Raw genomic sequence first — 19,428 nt, 5'->3', positions numbered from 1 at the left:
CTGACTACCTGCACTTATACCCTCAAGAGCACATACCAGTCAGCTGTCTCTTGTATAAGTCTTTCTCTTCTTCCTTGAACATTGCTAATGTGTGTTGCTCTATCTTTATAATTTTTTTGATGCAGCTTTTACTCTTCATATGTTCAATGCTTAAATATCCAAATGATCTTGTGTCTTGTTACAGTGTCTGGCTTGGGGTTTGGTATTATGAGTGGTGCTTTTGCATTGGTCAACGTATTAGCTGACTCTGCTGGTCCAGGAACAATGGGTTTAAGAGGTGGATCTGATCTTTTTTTTGTTACATCAGCTGCAGCAACGTTGGCTCTGATTCTGTTAAATACATTCTGGGGAGTCATTGGATTCTCAGCTCTTGACAACAGAAATTACCTGCAGATAGCTTGGGTTCTTGGAAGTCATATGCTGTTATCTTGTCTTGTAAGTATGAGATCTGTTAATGCAATATCAGATCCAATAGTCTTGTTTATGTTTTGTGAAACAAGATCAAAAACAAACATTTTTTGATATTTCATTGAATGATATTGTTAGGACAATCATGGTTTATTCTGAGGGTGTGAGGCATCAAAAGTTTAAATAATATTCTTATTTCCTTTGACATGAACATAAAAAAAAAAAACCAATGTATCTTTTGTTATCTATTAAATTTGAAGATTCTGTTATGCTGGAGCCTTCTCCGAATATTTCTTTTCTAATGAAAGTGATTTGTAGTGAATAATATGTATAACTACCTATTTAATACATTAAAAGCAATTATAAAATTAGGATCTCATCCTTATTTTATTGCTTAATTATTAAAAACATAGGACATGTTTCATTCAAATTTTGAACATCTTCAGCTATAAACATTCTTAACAAGGTTAAAACCGGTAACATTATTTTAGAAACTTACACTTATTGTTTACTGTTAACAAACTTAACCATAATAAACTATTAAAATTCTCTTAAATATTAAGCTTTATATATTAAGTCATCTTATTAAAAACAATATAACTATTTGTTGTGTTTCAAACTTTAAAAACTTGTTCTAATATTTGAAATACAATGTCACTAGTTAGTCTCATGTATAAATATATTTACAATCTGTTAAAATTGTTGAATGTCTTAAAATTATTTGTTGGAATACACATTAAAATCATTTTGTTACTATTGGCGTGAGCTTTTCCACACGTTGTACCGTATGGAAATTAAATCTTAGTGCACTCTCAAAACAGCTGAGTTAAGGCGTGACTAATATTCATTTCATCTGTAAAATGACAAACTGAAGCATACTGTTGATTATAGGTTATAAATTTGTCGTACTTTAAATATTTAACGTCCAATTTTTCTAATTCACGAATTGCTTGGGGACTTTAACAGTGTAGGGCAATTCTACAGACGTTAGCAAAGACTCAGTCAAATGGTGACAGTCATGTTTTGATGATAAGCAAGTGGTAACTTCATGGAATTTACGTAAGTAAGTCTGTTGACATCTCTGTAACAGGAAAATATTTTTTGTAAAAATATGTTAGATGGTTTAAAAATTGAAGAAGGTAACATTGAAGGATCAGAACTTACCCCTTCTAATTCTGCCTGCATTTACGTTAGTGCACTCAGCTGTTTGACGACTGCTTGCACTCCTCGTGTTGTATGTGTGTCTCCGTATCTGCGGGGCATTGGGAGGGGAGGTGACAGAGGGCGGCGTTCTAGAGAATGGCGTGATTTGTGGAGGGGAATGTTCAGAAGTGGTGTGGAGGGGTGTTTTTATATTCGTAGATTGACTATTATCATTGTCCTTGCCTTCAGTATCTTTGATTATCATTGTCCTTGCCTTCAGTATCTTTGTCATCAGCATTACTGCCATGGCTGTGTTGTAAGTTAACAGGTTCAAAAAATCTTGACAGCCTACTTAATTTGCCAATTCCTCCTCTTGTAGTTGCAATTTCTCCATGTTTTTCAAAAAAGCAGTTCAACTTTTCGTATTTACATTGCAGTATTTAATTAACCGTTAACAAGACAACATGTGAAATTTTGAAGATTGTACTTTCTTTGTGACTTGTTTCAACTGGATCCAAAGAGACTTTTGCATTATTCTGTTCATGGTTAGGTCCTCTTTCACTGGCCAGTTGATCATATTTGTATGTTTAATCATTACTTTTGAAAGGTTGCACTCTTTGCAAAAGTTCAAGTTTTGTCCTTAAGGGAGGGAAATAATCTCATACATTCCAGCTGCTGCAGAATATCATCTTGTGCTTTTGGGTAGAAGTATTTTTTGTTTGTTTGTTAATGCTGGGGCTGTACCTTAATTAAGGCCACGGCCACTTCCTTCCTACTCTCAGGGCTTTCTTATCCCATCGTTGCCATAAGACCTATCTATGTTGGTGCAACATAAAACAAATGATGATGATGATGATAATAATAATAATAATAATAATAATAATAATAATATTGTTTGTTTAATTGCACAGAATGATCTGTGCATATCTGGCACCTTTGTGTCTCTGAAAACCATGAAAGTAGTTTGTGGGTAAAACCAAGTACATTATTATTATAATTTATACTGACTTCCTCTTTATAATTTAAAAATCTCAAAATTAGTTTCATTCCATTTTCTTGTGAATGATGTGTCTTATTTGACAGGAACACTCATTTTATGTTGGGAATTAAATTTACTTTTATTAGCCTTCACGTGAAAATGTGCCACTCTCATTTTTAGCCGAGTCCTGCCAAATGACTGGGCATGTTGGCTGTGCGGTTAGGAGCGCACAGCTGTGAGGTTGCATCCGGGAGATAGTGGGTTCGAATCCCACTGTCGGCAGCCCTGAAGATGGTTTTCCATGGTTTCCCATTTTCACACCAGGCAAATGCTTGGGCTGTACCTTAACCCTTTATAAGGCGGTGGAAATTATTTTCCCACCTCGGTTTTTTGTCATGTCTGGGCGCTGGGAGTTTATTTCCGATGTATTGATGTGTGCTGCACTCTTGGAAATATCTGTGGAACTATTCTGATCACTTGGAATCTTTAGCTTCTTTGGAAAACATCGGAAGAGAGATATTGTGCCAGCACAACGCCTGTTGTGAACAAGATTTATGAAGTGAGAATAGGGTAAGAAATCAACATTTTATAAGTCTACATACTATTTACATGAATTTTCTTGGTTTATTGTGCATTTTTCTTATTTGTTCTGAAATTATATACTTCCTTTTACCAATTGAAGAGTTCTGAGATATAAATTTCTTTTACATTGTTTGTGGGAATATGCTTCCCATAGCCCACACAGGTGTCCAAAATATTTTTGCTAAATAAAAAATGAACTGAACTGAAATTGTGTCCGCAGGTGGGCCATGGGAAATATGTTCCCACTTCTGAATGACAGACAGCAGGCGGTGGGAAGTATATTCCCATCTTATTACTGACCTCCTGAGCACTGGATTGTTTTTTCTGTCAAATTGTATTATTTAGCACTTATAGAGCCTGTAAATAAAGTTAGTTAGAAAAGAAAGTGTTTTATTGAGTACTGCCTTATAAAGGGTTAATTAAGGCCACGGCCGCTTCCTTCCCATTCCTAGGCCTTTCCTATCCCATCGTCGCCATAAGACCTATCTGTGTCGATGCAACGTAAGGCAAAATAGCCAGTCCTGCCGAATGCACTTTATGGTATAGTTTTTTTTATACACATCTTATCTCTGAGACATGATTAATGTAGTGACTTTTATCCAAGTTGGGCAAGGTTCGGATCACAGTGGATCCTAGGGTAGAATTTTCACCTGAAATATTCATTGACGTTACGAAGGGCTTCTGGCCTTAAACCATTGGCCAAAACCCAAAAGGAGGTGGCCCCAGGACCTTAGAAATACCTTGGGTAAACTGAAGTAACCTAGGGTAAGCTGAAGAAAGTGTTTTAATGCACACCTTAGGTAATTAAGATAGAAGCCATGCTTATCAGTATTGACTTGGTTAATATAACAAGTTTTCCAGTTTGTTGAACACAAGATACATACCAGAAAACTAAAATAGTTTATCAATAATCAAATTAAATGTTCTGTTCTACAAGGACATCTTCAGATCCTTTCAATTTGAAAGAACTGTTCAACACAGAACTGTATTGTACAATATAAATATTTAATCGAGTCCTCATATTTAATACATTATTTACTTCATCTATGAAGATGTCGTTTTTACATTATTGACGATACATGTTTCGAGCCCTCGCATGAACGAATCCCCTCCCGGCCTTACTCCTCGCCCATTTCCCCAACATGCCCCACCACTTCCTACAGTGCCAACCTGCACAGACACTAGTAGCAGCAGATTGCCCGCCAAAACACATACTATGAAAGGAGACTCCGTAACCAACAGGGTACAGACAGATATTGGAACATAAAATTAGCTTCATGGTCCGTACTGCACTTCAATAGATTCACGATTAAGTATTTATTTCCCACCTAGTTGATACAATGATTGCCTAAGGCAATTTAATGGTTAAAAGTGGTACATGTTTCGTATATTATCAACATCTTCAGCCACATAACCCTGTTTAGATGAAAAATACATAAATTGACAAAGTAATGCTTTGGAGGAATTGTCCTTAAATTTAACATAAGATTGACAACATTAAAACGAACAAAAATCTCAAGAGAAAATATATAAATTATTTCTACAATTGAAAGCAGTCGCCAAGGAAACACTTGTACAATATTCCATAGAGAATATGTCCTGATGAATATTCTCTTTTCTAAGTTGAGTATAAGCGAGAAATGAGATATAACATTTTTTGAAAGTATAAATAATGAATACTGTGATTATCTGTTGTATTAGGTTAAATTTTTTGTGGTATATATAGGATAGTGTGGCAATATAACAGTAATATATATTGGTACTAACTCCTTTTATATTAACACATAATATAACAGAAATAAAGTACAGCAAACTCGCAATTATCCGGGCTCATCACCAGACAAATTAGCGCGGATAACTGAAAACATGGATAATATGATTTTGTGCATTTTAATGCACGACGACACTTTCAATGATACAGAAGATACATACGATTTGAAAATGCGATATTGAATAATTAACACATTCAATAACCACTTGTATCAATAAAGTAGGCTAATATAAAAATTACTTACAATGTGTATTGTTGGTAAAATACTTGAGGTACCGGTACAAACACATACAAAATCCCAATCCCATAATAATTCTCTAATTTCTTTACTCATTCTCCTTCCTCGAACTTTTCAATTAATTCAGTCTTTTGTTTTAAAGTTTGCTGTCACAGAACACCAACAAAGAACTGCTATACCGCAGTTTCGTTCTCGAACAAAGCATGCCTCCAGCACACTTGCAATTGAGAGTGCACTCAAATTTCAAGCATGCAGTTCATATACATGGATAACCCGCAAACTGGATAATCCACACCTAGAAAATTGGGAGTTTGCTGTAACACTGAAATTTTCAATGTTTTTGACTGCATTGTGCTTTCCTGAACTTCAAGAGGGATGGTTCCTCGTAAGTTTCCTCTGATCAAGAGGCTCAGGACTGGTAAAAATCTAGATATATAGTTGTCAGAGGATGTCTATCTGAATTTATAATATTCAAGAAAATGTGGTCCTCAAAAGAAATTAAGATTTTCAGTGGAAGGAAGTTAAGTTTTCCTTATATTGTCAGATTAAAAAATAAATGCTCGCCCATGTACATTGTGTACTGCTCTTCTATACACCGAGCTCGATAGCTGCAGTCGCTTAACTGCGACCAGTATCCAGTATTCGGGAGATTGTGGGTTTGAACCCCACTGTCGGCAGCCCTAAAGATGGTTTTCCGTGGTTTCCCATTTTCACACAGGCAAATGCTCGGGCTGTACCTTAATTAAGGCCATGGCCGCTTCCTTCCCACTCCTAGCACTTTCCTATCTCATAATCGCCATAAGACCTATCTGTGTCGGTGCGACGTAAAACCAATTGTAAACAAAAAAAGCTGTTCTATCCTAACAAGAAACCATGCGATAAATTAGTTGATAATATATTGAAGTTCTTATTCCAAACTTACCATTTTTAAAATACTTTTTTCACATCTTCAGGTCTTCATAATAATGGCAACATTTTCATTAATGAATATGTATGTTTTTTGGGTGATCAGCTAGTACATAAAAACCTGTGGTGTTGTGCATATAAAACTGTACTGTTGTTATGTTCAGTGTTTAATGGATGTTTCTCTCTTTTCAGACTCTGCTTAATCGAGATTTACGATATGCAGAAACTCTGATTCCAGCATATCTCATACTAGCTGCTACAGCTGTAATAGCTTTTAATGTGGCCGGTGGAACTGCAAAGAGTTTGAAGGCCAGCTTAGCCTGTAAGCCAAAATCTTTATTTATTCTATACTGTAATTAAATTGTGGTACTTTGGGAACTCCAGAAAAGCAATGTATACACTGAGTGGCCAAAAGTCATGGGAAGACAGTGAATATGATATTAATACGTCTGCGAGCCCTCAAAACGGCAGCAATACGGTGAGGCATCGTATCTACAAGGTGCTGGAAACATTCTGGAGGGATACGGACCCACGCATCTTGCACTGCTACCCACAATTGGTCTTGTGTAGTTGGTGTGGGTTTCATGGAGTGTACACCAGCATTAACAACATCCCATAAATGTTCGATTGGATTAGGATCAGGGGATCTAGAGGGCCAATCCATGGTCGTAACTTCACTGGAGTGGTCCTCCAACCACCTGTATACCACCACTGAGCGGTGCCATGGCACATTGTCCTGTTGAAACATGGCATCTCCATCAGGGTACTCTAGGGCCAGAAAGGGATGCAGATGGTCTGAAAGAATGTCCACATAACGTACACCTGTCAGCGCTCCCTGCAGTCGAACAATGGGGCCTAATTGTGACCATTGCCCAGACCAGAACTGAGCCACCTCCCGCCTGTACGCAACCTTGTTGACATGCAGGACCCATAGCTTCATTTGGCATACGCCACACTCTCACGCGCCCATCAGCTCGATACAACTGGAACTGAGATTCATCAGATCATACCACACGTCGCCACTGTTCCATGGTCCATCACCGATGTTTGTGGGTCCATGCATGTCGTTGAGCTCTGTTCAAAGATATAAACTTCATTGTTTTTCCGTATTGAACTGAGATTACAGAGATAAGTTTTTTCTCTTTTTTTTCTTTTCTTTCTCTTATGTCTTCTTATCCCTTTTCTTATCTCTGTTGAGCTGTGTGTTGAGGTATCAGCAAAGGCACACGAGCTCATCATCGGCTGGCGAAGCCTATGCGGTTCAGTTACCTCCTTACAGACCTGGTAGAAATGGGTTACTGACTCCCAACATTCAACTGCGCAGTGATCTGACTCACAGTAGGACATGGTCGGCTTGCCAGGTGCAGGTCTTTTGATTTGATGCCCGTAAGCGACCTGCACATCATAATGAGGATGAAATGATGATGAAGACGACACATACACCCAGCCCCTGTGCCAGCGAAATTAACCAGTGATGGTTAAAATACCCGACCCTGCCGGGAATCGAACCCGGGACCCCTGTGACCAAAGGCCAGCACACTAACCATTTAGGCATGGAGCCGGACTATTATATGATAAGATAAAGATATGCTTTCATTATCTCATAGTGAGATAACTATTTTTGATAAAGATATTATTAGAATACTTTCAGTCATACATTTGTGGCAAATGATTTTGCTATGTATTCTTCAGTATGTCAACTCAGACCACATTTTCAGTATGATTCTGGTTATGTGGGCAGGAAACTTCACCTTATTTTGCTCATTTCTGTTGACAGTTACTTGTTGCTTTCCAGTGTATTTTTAGACTGTTGTTTTATCCATATATCAATTACCAATGTTACACTATTCTACACACTGTTGAACACTTTTTCATTCAAACTGTAGTTGACGATCATGTACTCTCTTTTAACTGATTGCATGCTCGTGAAGTAGTGGACTAGAATTGAAAGGCTCTTTGTACTACTGAGAATATTACAGCAATAGAAATGTCCACAAATGGTACTCTTTTCTGTTTTCAGGTGGACGTTTTTGTTATTCCTGAATGTTGAAGTGATGAAGACTCAGTGTATAATAAGTGACTGAGTAATAAGTTGTCTGTCATATTGCAGAAGAAGGTGGAAAAGAATAACATAATGGCTGTAAACGAATGACAATATATTTTGTATCATGATCAGTTTTTAGCTGCAAGTTAGTTACTGTTCAAGATTTTGCAGATTGTTTATACATGCATACATCTTCACTATAGACTGCTATGCCTTTCTTTATTCGGTCTGCAAGCATCTATGAATGTAATAAACACCTTAACAATAATCTATTTTTAACTAGCACTGTGGCCTTGTTTAGTTCTGTACCTCTTGTCTTTAAACCAGTACAAACCGAGGCTAACCATTGTTGTCTTGCTCTCTCTCTCTACTTCTCTTACCCTCCATGACAGAGTCATTATTCTCCTATGTAGCCTAGCCTCCTCCTTTCACCTCACATGACCCCACCACCGAAGACAGTTTATGCGTACAGCTTCATTGATCGAGGTCGTTCCTAACTTAGCCTTTAACTATAAGAACTATAACCTTTTCAATACAATATATCAAGTAAATGTAATATCATACCCTGTAAGTAAATGTAATATCATATCGGGTTCGATTCGCGGCAGGGTTGGGAATTTTAACCATAATTGGTTAATTCCCCTGGCGTGGGGACTGGGTGTATGTGTTGTCTTCATCATCATTTCATCCTCATCACGGCGCGCAGATCGCCTACGGGCGTCAAATCAAAAGACCTGCACCTGGCGAGCCAAAGTCTTCGGACACATTGCGGCGCTAAAAGCCATACGCCAGTTCATTTTACTTCCGTACAGCAAAGTTGGTCTGAAAGCAGACTGGAATAAAGATAGTTTGGTCAGGGAGCTGACTTCTTTCTTACAGAATACTGTTGATCGCAACAGCAAGCTCATAGTGTTATGTATGTTTGCTGCACCTTGATTCAATCTCACCAGACTACCATCCTGGGAGAATGCACATTCTAAAAACCTGAAACGATTTACCTGTTTCAGTGTGTATTCCCAACCTGACATTCAGTTCCCTTAGATTTCTTCCCTGCCGACATCACTTTAGTCTTTGAAAGGCTAATTTTCTTATCATACTCATCACACCTATCTTCAAGATCCCTGATATTAGATTGTAGCCTTTCGACATAGTCTGCCATTAGGAACAAGTCGGCGGCAGTGGCCAAACTGCTTACTACATTTCCACCTAACTGAATCACTCGCTGCAACTTTATACCGTTTGATCTGTGTAAACTATGAACAACCAAGGAGAAAGATTACAGCCTTGTATAACCCCTGTAAGTACCTTCAACCAAGAACTCAATGTACCATCAGTTCTCACTGCAGCCCAATTGTCAACATGAATGCCTTTGATTGCTTCTAATAATCTTCCCTTAATCCCATAATCCCCAGGACGGCCAACAACTTTTCCCTTGGTACTCTTTATATACCTTCTCTAGATCTATGAAACATTAACATAACTGTATATTCCTCTAGCAGCAATTTTTAATTACTGGGTACATACTGAAAATCAGATCCTGATACCCTCTCTGTGGTCTGAAACCACACTGGTTTTCATTCAACTTCCTCTCAACCACTGATTACATCCTCCTTTGCAAAATACCTGTGAACACCTTGTCTGGTATACTGATCAGTGAAATACCATGATAGTTGTTGTAATCCTACCTGTTCCCTTGCTTATACATAGGTGCAATTACTGCTTTCATCCACTCGGCCTTCGATGTTAGGCCCCTTAAAACAACAAGCATCATCATCATCATCATCCACTCGGAAGGTACCTTACTATAATCCACAATAATCATTACTCTGTGAAGCCATTTCATCCCTGCCTTCCCTCTATTTTTCACCATTTCAGGTCTAATATGATCTGTTCCTGCTGTTTTATGGTAATGGAGTTTATTTACCTCCCTGACCACTTCCTGAAGCCTAATTTCTTGTATATCATTGTCTTCCATCCCAAGCTCGGTTGTTCACGATGTCAGCAGGAAGATTTCCTTTTACATTGAGAAAATTTTCAAAATATCTCTCCAGTGATTCCCTGGGATTATTATAGTTCACCTGATCCACCCAAACCACTATTCATTTGTTTTTCCCCTCCCTTTCCAAGATTCTTTATTATTGTCAAGAAAGGTTTCTGTTCCATATGACCAAGCCTCTCCAGGTTATTACCATAATCTTTCCATAGATAAGAAATGTGGTTTTCCACCATCAGTACACAATTTATTTTAAATAGATTACACTAGTACCGGTTTCGGATCATAACGGCCATCGTCAGCTATTACACGATTAGTTTCCAGCCATTAGACAAATCACAAGTTGTTATTGTATTAGACATCCGGAAGTCTAATGGGGGATGGAAGTGTATACAATAGCATGAAATTAAAATATCTGTGGTCAAGGTAAAAAGTTACAATAAGTTAGAACATGATTATGTAGAACATATTAAAACATATGGGCCACAATATAAAACACTTAAAAAGGTTTAACACATTAAAATTTGGTATGTATAGGTGGAAACTTGTTAAAATTTTAGTTCATGTTACATAGATTCCATTCTTCTATCTTCTGTGTGGTTCCTTTGCGTCTATGTCATGTTGATTTTAGCTGTGTGAGGTAATCTTCGAGAATAATCTTTCCATGACTTTTGGAATTCAACAGTTATTTTTTTCGCTCTGTTTCTTTCATGTATGTACAATTTGCCGTCTACACCAGTCCTTGTTTGAAGCTATTTCTGACACATCTTCCCTTTAAGTTTACAAGCTGTCCTCATTTCATCTTTCCACCAATATGTTTGCTTTTTTCTCATCCTTAAACACAACTGTTTCTAGGCATGCCCTTGCTGTTTCTGGTACAGCATCCCTGTATGCCATCCATTGTCTTTTCTTATCATGAACCTGTTTACTGTCTGTTCTTTGAAACTTTTCACCAGTCATATCCAAGCACTTCTGTCTAATTTCTTTATCCTGGAGATTTTCTATCCTTATTCATCTGCAGACAGATTTCACTTTCGCTATCCTAGAGCTACTTAGTTCACTACAGATCAGATAGTAGTCTGTATCATCAAGAAATCCCCAGAATACCTGTACATTCCTGAATTCATAGTTGCTTATGATATAGTCTATTATGGATCTGGTACCCCAACCCTCCCCCATACGTAGCGGTGAATAGCCTTATGCTTGAAGAATGTACAGTACTTGTACAGGCCATTTTGGTTGAACGAGTTCTTCGCGAGAAATGGTTGCGGGAGCTATCGTCACCCACCCCTGCAGCATGTCCAGTCACCAGGGTAACGCTGATGTAAGAACGTCTCTCAAGCGGTGTGTGTTGTACGTGTGGGCAAAGGTGAAATAACTAAAGTGACGACCATGGCTTCTAGGTCCTCTTCTAAATCTGGGAGATCACTGCGAAGTCAGGCACGTGAAATTGTTTATAAAGTGAGTGAACATATGAATGTTATGGATCGAGAACATGACTTGAAATTGAATGTTGTGCAGACAGTTTCAGAAGTGAAGATGATACTGGAAGAGGTAGTGTCGAGTCTGGCTAGGGGTGAACTTACGTTTAGCCCTCCGACAGGAAAACAAGTTCCAGCTGATGATTTTGCAAAAGCAGCTATTAGGAGAAAGTTTCATGAATTTTATGTTGTGAGAAAAGAAGTCTCCACTTTCAAAACCTTTTCTGCAGCGCTGGAAGAGGATGACATAGTGCAGTGTAGTCGCTCACATCTGCATGAAATAATGTGTGATGGGATTTCATTGGACGAAATGCCAATCAGAGGGTAAGATTTTGGTTGAGAGACCAGAAATTATGGAATGGCGAGTGAAATACCTGGGGCAGTTACGGATTCTCCGAAATGAAGGCAGAAATATTATATTTATAGACAAAACCTATCTTCATGCTTCGTATGTTGTTTCTCGGTGCTGGCAAGGATCTGAAGAACTGGGGGGTACTTTCTTTCATAGGAAAGGGTAACATATTAATTATAGTATGCATAATTATAGCACGGTGGAGGAGAGAATGGTTTTGTTCCCAATGCCCGTTCGATTTATAAGTCTCACCTAAAGAGTGGGGACTATCACGAGGACATGCTATTTTTCTAAGTGGATAATTGAGCAGCTTGCTCCCAATTTAACTCCACGGAGCGTAGTAATAATGGACAGTGCAGCCTATCATTGTGTTCAAGAAGACAAGAAGCCCAGTTCTACCTCTGTGAAGAAGGACGTACAGGAATGGCTGCAGAAGAAAGGAATTGAGTTTGACCCAGGTATGACAAAGGCTGAATTTTTTGAGACTTGTGAGAAGATGTACAAAATATGTACTCTTTTGAAAACCTATGGATATGAAGTTCTCAATATTCCTCCATATCATCGGGATCTATATCCCATTGAGTTGGTTTGGGGAGACATCAAAGGAGAGGTGCGTAATAAGAATATATTTCAACTAATAGTAATAATGGATCATTCTTTTTGTAGCTCAAAAATGTGTGCCTTGGCGCCCCTGATGCCTTTACTGTTCATAAATAAGGCACTCCTATTCGCAATCTGAATAAAAAATATTATTCTATACGTAAAATACTTCTCTGTCTTATAGATTGCTCATGACTTGACAGCAGACACGTTCGACTAAAAAGGTCTTAGCCAGATATTGTTTGCACAGTATTCGCAAGACAAATGGAAAAAATTTTGTGACCATGTAAAACGCATTGAGCGTGACCACATTATTGATGAGCAATTAGTTCATTATTGAGTTCGGAGGAAGTTCAGATACCAGTGATTCATACGAGAGTGAAGATTATTCTGAATCATTTGTAAGCAAGATCCCTGAACTCCGAATGTTAAACAGATGTGATCATAGAACACGTAAGCAGTCGGATATATTCTTTTTTCATTTTATGCCAGAAATTTATGTAGTGTAGGGGTCTATTGTTCCAGAGCATTTTGTTGTAGGAAATGTAACTTCTAATCGAATCAATCAATCAATACTGATCTGCATTTAGGGCAGTCGCCCAGGTGGCAGATTCCCTATCTGTTGCTTTCCTAGCCTTTTCCGAAATGATTTCAAAGAAATTGGAAATTTATTGAACATCTCCCTTGGTAAGTTATTCCAATCCCTAACTCCCCTTCCTATAAATGAATATTTGCCCCAGTTTGTCCTCTTGAATTCCAACTTTATCTTCATATTGTGATCTTTCCTACTTTTATAGACGCCATTCAAACCTATTCGTCTACTAATGTCATTCCACGCCATCTCTCCGCTGACAGCTCGGAACATACCACTTAGTCAAGCAGCTCTTCTTCTTTCTCTCAGTTCTTCCCAACCCAAACATTGCAACATTTTTGTAACGCTACTCTTTTGTCGGAAATCACCCAGAACAAATCGAGCTGCTTTTCTTTGGATTTTTTCCAGTTCTTGAATCAGGTAATCCTGGTGAGGGTCCCATACACTGGAACCATACTCTAGTTGGGGTCTTACCAGAGACTTATATGCACTCTCCTTTACATCCTTACTACAACCCCTAAACACCCTCATAACCATGTGCAGAGATCGGTACCCTTTATTTACAATCCCATTTATGTGATTACCCCAGTGAAGATCTTTCCTTATATTAACACCTAGATACTTACAATGATCCCCAAAAGGAACTTTCACCCCATCAACGCAGTAATTAAAACTGAGAGGACTTTTCCTATTTGTAAAACTCACAACCTGACTTTTAGCCCCATTTATCAACATACCATTGCCTGCTGTCCATCTCACAATATTTTCGAGGTCACGTTGCAGTTGCTCACAATCTTGTAACTTATTTATCACTCTATAGAGAATAACATCATCCGCAAAAAGCCTTAGCTCCGATTCCACTCCTTTACTCATATCATTTATATATATAAGAAAACATAAAGGTCCGATAACACTGCCCTGAGGAACTCCCCTCTCAACTATTACAGGGTCATCCCATACTAGCACATAAATCCAGTAAATGTTTCACTTTCCTCTTAGCTTATGTTAATTTTTTTTACAATTATTTTATTGAGAACCACCTATTCAATACTTTGCAGTCTTTAAGACTATGATACAATCATTATATTAAGGTTTAAGCATATAATGGTACATGTTTCACCTGTCATTGCAGGCATCATTAGCCATAAATTCTATAATCTACGTCAGAGCTCTGAAGTGGATGTTATATTACAACTATTCTTAAAAACTAATTGTTTACAATAATATGATGTATAGGAACATAGTGGTCACATTTGTGTAGGTGAACTAACTTAGTGGGCTATGCGAGGAGTAACATAACCACGATACCACATGTTAGTTATAAGAATGGTTTATTGAACATCCAACATCTCTGTACACGTACACTGTTCTCGAACACATACTCCACAACGATACACATCCTACTACTTGTTACATACAGGCTAACATGTTGAGCTTGGCTAGCTCCTCCAACTACACACATATATAGCCACACAGCTGATCCATGGAGTCTACATTCTCTCATGGAATAAATGCATCATACAAAGAGTACACAACCACAGAGTAAACACTGTGAGGGAACATTGACCGTCTACATTCCCCCCTCAGTGTTAGACTCATGTGAACAATTCAACATAACCTTTAACATTTTACCAAACCAATACCCCTCATACACTTGTCCAGAATTAAAAAGTTCACAAGCTTAGTCAACATGTCAGCTAATTGTTTATAATACCAATTTAATGGTCCGTTATTGGACATTATAAATTTTCAAGCTAACTCATTCTTGGTTGCCTGCGTTTTGCCCTCGTGTGCTAAGTTAGGCTCATCAGTTGGGACTTAGCACACCACCCAAGACGCAAGGCTAGTGCATACGGTGGAGGCCACTGCATAGGCTACTTGAAGCCACCAGCAGTGCCAATGCACTATGAGAGCTATGTCTCATTTCCAGCAGTGCCAATGCACTATGAGAACTATGTCTCATTTCCAAAAATTGATGCCTGCCTGGCCATCAGATAATACAGATGTTGATTCCCATAGGGAATTTAAAATACTTGTCCCAAATGAGTAAATTTATAATACCAATTTAATGGTCCGTTATTGGACATTATAAATTTTCCAGCTAACTCATTCTTGGTTGCCTGCGTTTCGCCCTCGTGTGCTAAGTTAGGCTCATCAGTTGTATTATCTGATGGCCAGGCAGGCATCAATTTTTGGAAATGAGACATAGCTCTCATAGTGCATTGGCACTGCTGGTGGCTTCAAGTAGCCTATGCAGTGGCCTCCACCGTATGCACTAGCCTTGCGTCTTGGGTGGTGTGCTAAGTCGCAACTGATGAGCCTAACTTAGCACACGAGGGCGAAACGCAGGCAACCAAGAATGAGTTAGCTGGAAGATTTATAATGTTCAATAACGGACCATTAAATTGGTATTATAAATTTACTCATTCGGGACAAATATTTTAAATTCCCTATGGGAATCAACATCTGTATTATTATTAGCTAATTGTTTGTTAGTCTCAATATACTCCACATTTACAAGTTTCTTCTCCACCCATCTTTGTAAAACATCAAGTGGAACATCAACGTCTCTAGCAAAATCTGCATCAGCATAACCAGTTAATACATCTGTTGCATACATCACTGAACCAATACATGACCTACATAATTTCTCCTCATCAGGATTAATTACACAATCTTCACTTACTACACATGTAACACTTTCTTCTATTGAGGGTAACTCTTCCTCAATAACTCTTTCACAATACAACTTAACATCATTGTAACTTGATGGGACATCAACCTCTGACTATACATTCAATGCAAATAACATCTCTTCTTCTGTCACTTCATCTATCTTATTCATGTCTGTAACATAATCATCATGCCACACTGGTTTTCTCCTAATTCTTTTCTCTTCTACAACCTGATCTGTGCTTTCTGCATTACATTCTACTTCATTTTCAAAGCTAACTTTCACTGATTGAACATTAACATTTTGAGGTTGAGGTGGGACTGATACATTTACTACATTCTTGTTTCCTAACCTATGTTCATCAAATATCACATTTCGAGCTAGAATAATCTTTCTCCCTTTAGCATCCCATAATCTCAAACTTCTTGCTGGAGCATAGCCTACCATAACTAGCTTTTCACTTTTAGGGTCTAGTTTTCGTAACTGTCTAGGCACATGTTTAAAAGCAAAACTACCAAAAACTCTTAGATTACACAGATTGGGTTTTCTTCCTTCCCATAACTCGCTAGGTGTTTTGTCACTAGATACAGTTGGACTCCTATTGGTCAAGTAATTTACACAATAGATTGCTTCGCCCCACATTTCTTTAGGTAACTCAGATTCAATCAACAAATTTCTAGCCTTTTCTACTAAAGTTCTATTAATCCTTTCTGACACTGGATTCATTTGTGGATTGTATGGTACAGTATACTCTAATTTTAACCCTTAATTTTGCAAAAGCTTATCATGTTATTACTAACATATTCACCACCATTGTCTGCTCTAAGTTTTAACAAATTTCTAGAGAAATGAGTAGTTGCATAGTTATAATATTCAACAAATTTGTCATACACTTCACTCTCATTTCTCATTACGTATACTGCAGTAAAATGTGTGAAATCATCAGTAAACATTACAAAATATTCACATCCATCCCATGTTAACAGTTTGGTCGGACCACAGACTTCCGTATGAACAAGTTCTACCAGTAAATGGTTGTCTAGTCATTTTACCAGAGATACAATTTTCACAACTATAATTCTCAAATTTAGCACTTTGTATTTCATTCAGTCCATTAACTAGCTCTTTCTTTACCAACATACCAGTACTTTTGTAGTTCAGATGGCCTAACTTCCTATGCCACAGTTCTAATTCATCATTGGGTTTACACACCTTCAAAGTGTTACCTTTATCAATTTTCATCCTAACAGTGTACAATGAACCATCTCTTCTTCCTGACATTATTAATCTATTGTTAAAAAAAGCCTTAACACTATTTCTATGGAATACCACTTTACATCCAGCTTGTTCCATTTTAGACACTGACAGAAGATTTTTCCTCAGTTCAGGCACATGATATACATTCTTGATATTATAAGGGACAGTTGTTCCATTTGCATACATTTTAGCCTTAATATTCCCTATACCTGTTGCTTCAATGTCAATACCATTTTTGGCAACACATCTTTTGAAATTCTTAATTTTTCATAAGTATCAAAAACATTTAATTCAGACACAAAATGATCAGAACAACCTGAATCCACAGACTAAACAAGATCACTTTCAGTATTACCTTGCTTTTTTTCTTGTACATTACACACAATATTATCAGAGTTACATGAATTTAAACTTTGCCCTGACTCACTTTCACTTTGAACTTCATTTTCATCTTCTGCATAAAATGACACTTTGCCATCTGCTTCAGTGTTGAAATTATTTCCTCTGCTGTCCATTTTCCATGAAGTATTTCCACGAGCCGTGGAAACTGGAGTACAGGAATGTGTTCGACCATGTTCTCTTGACCTTGAAGATCCTCTTCCTCTGTAGAAGTTTCTAGATAAAGAATTGGATTGTTCTTTACACTGATATTGTTTGTCACCTGATTTACCACATCAGAAGCAGAGAAAAATGTGATCACTTCTGGTAACAGAATTTTGAAGTTTCTTCTGTTTTTCTTCTTCACCTAACAAATGATTTTTCACAAAGTCCAGTGTTAAATTTGGTTGAGTTTCAAGAGCTGCCACCACTGAATCATAACTACGAGGCATTGACACCAACAAATAGTTAATTTTGTCATCCTCAGATAACTCTCTATCAGCATTCTTCAATTGTGAGAAATAGTCCTCCAATTTCATAATATGTTCACGCGGCTGTGAGCTTGCATCCAGGAGATAGTGGATTCGAATCCCACTGTCGGCAGCTCTGAAGATGGTTTTCTGTGGTTTTCCATTTTCACACCAGGCAAATGCTGGGGCTGTACCTTAATTAAGGCCATGGCCGCTTCCTTCCAACTCCTAGGCCTTTCCTATCCCATTGTCGCCATAAAACCTATCTGTGTCGTTGCGACGTAAAGTCACTAGCAAGGAAAAAAAAAGCATATGTTCTGCTACAACTATCATATTTAGCTTCATTCAAAAGTCTCCTCAAATATAAACGACTTCTAGCCCCTTTACCTTTAAAATTATCTTCTAAACTACTGAACATAGCGTAAGCTGAATTATGCTGTTTCAGAAAATTAAGATGACTATCACTTAAACCAGCAATGAGTAATGCCTGGGTTCTTGTTTCCTTACCGGCATTTTTGGGTTTCGTAGCAATATCAGCAACTTCAATAGCCTCTATCACTTAAGCTTCACATAATACACTCTTCATTCTAAACGACCAGTTTTCAAAATCGGCACCCGAAAACTGCTGAATATGATACATTTCATTAATCGCCATTGTCACTGAATAGCCTTCACTATTTATCCAAGCAAACAGAAGAAACAACTCACTGGGACTTTCTGGAACCTTTTAGTTCTATAGCTCTGTCGATCTTCTGGAACCTTCTGGAACATACTGAGCAGACTGTCAGTCTGGATCTCCGAAGTTCTGTCGATCTGGATCTCTGAATTTCTGTTGATCTGGGCCCATAACCTTGTAGGTGAACTAATTATCAGGCTATGCGAGGAGTAACATAACCACGATACCACATGTTAGTTATAAGAATGGTTTGTTGAACATCCAACATCTCTGTACACGTACACTGTTCTTGAACACATACTCCACAACGATACACAACCTACTACTAGTTACATACAGGGTAACATGTTGAGCTCAGCTAGCTCCTCCAACTACACACATATATAGCCACACAGCTGATCCATGGTGTCTACATTCTCTCATGGAATAAATGCATCTTACAAGGAGTACACAACCATAGAGTAAACACTATGAGGGAACATTGACCCTCTACAATTTGGAATGAATTGGTTGAACATGTTTTAAAGTTCTAATGGAATGTCTTTTTTGTGTTCACATCAAATGGAGTTAAAATAGTCACTTGTAATATTTCTGTTAGCTTCCATATATTTCCCACATTTACCCATCACCTTGTCATATCCTTCAGTTTTATTTTCAACTCTTGCATTGAAATCGCCTATTAGCGTTATCCTATCCTTACTGTCGACCCTGACTGCATTATCACTCAATGCTTCATAAAACTTGTCAACTTCATCCTCATCTAAAACCTTACCTGCATCTTCACATGGTGAATACACTGAGTCATTTCTTGTCCATTTCCTCCATCTGTGAAATCTACTCACATAAAATGCTCATTTACGTGCATAACAGAAACTGTGTTGTGT

The 19,428-nt window shown here is 37.9% G+C and overlaps 1 protein-coding gene across 2 annotated transcripts in view; it reads left to right on the top strand.

The window, feature by feature from the left end:
- Nucleotides 1–19,428, top strand: part of LOC136862918 (gamma-secretase subunit Aph-1) — a 174,124-nt gene that overhangs the window by 112,892 nt on the left and 41,804 nt on the right. Inside the window, exons 3-5 of one of the 2 annotated variants that reach the window (XM_067139199.2) lie at nt 185–435; nt 6,220–6,349; nt 8,048–8,356. In XM_067139199.2, the coding sequence (XP_066995300.1) occupies nt 185–435; nt 6,220–6,349; nt 8,048–8,070 (404 nt within the window). In that variant the 3' untranslated portion in view covers nt 8,071–8,356. Of the gene's footprint in view, nt 1–184; nt 436–6,219; nt 6,350–8,047; nt 8,357–19,428 lie in introns of those variants that run through there. The other variant, XM_067139198.2, reaches the window with a different exon arrangement.

This window comes from Anabrus simplex, chromosome 2, assembly GCF_040414725.1.
Source record: "Anabrus simplex isolate iqAnaSimp1 chromosome 2, ASM4041472v1, whole genome shotgun sequence".
In the NCBI taxonomy this organism is placed as follows: Eukaryota; Metazoa; Arthropoda; class Insecta; order Orthoptera; family Tettigoniidae; genus Anabrus; species Anabrus simplex.
The sequence above is the reverse complement of the archived record's forward strand: the minus strand, read 5'-3'. Positions and strand labels throughout refer to the sequence as shown.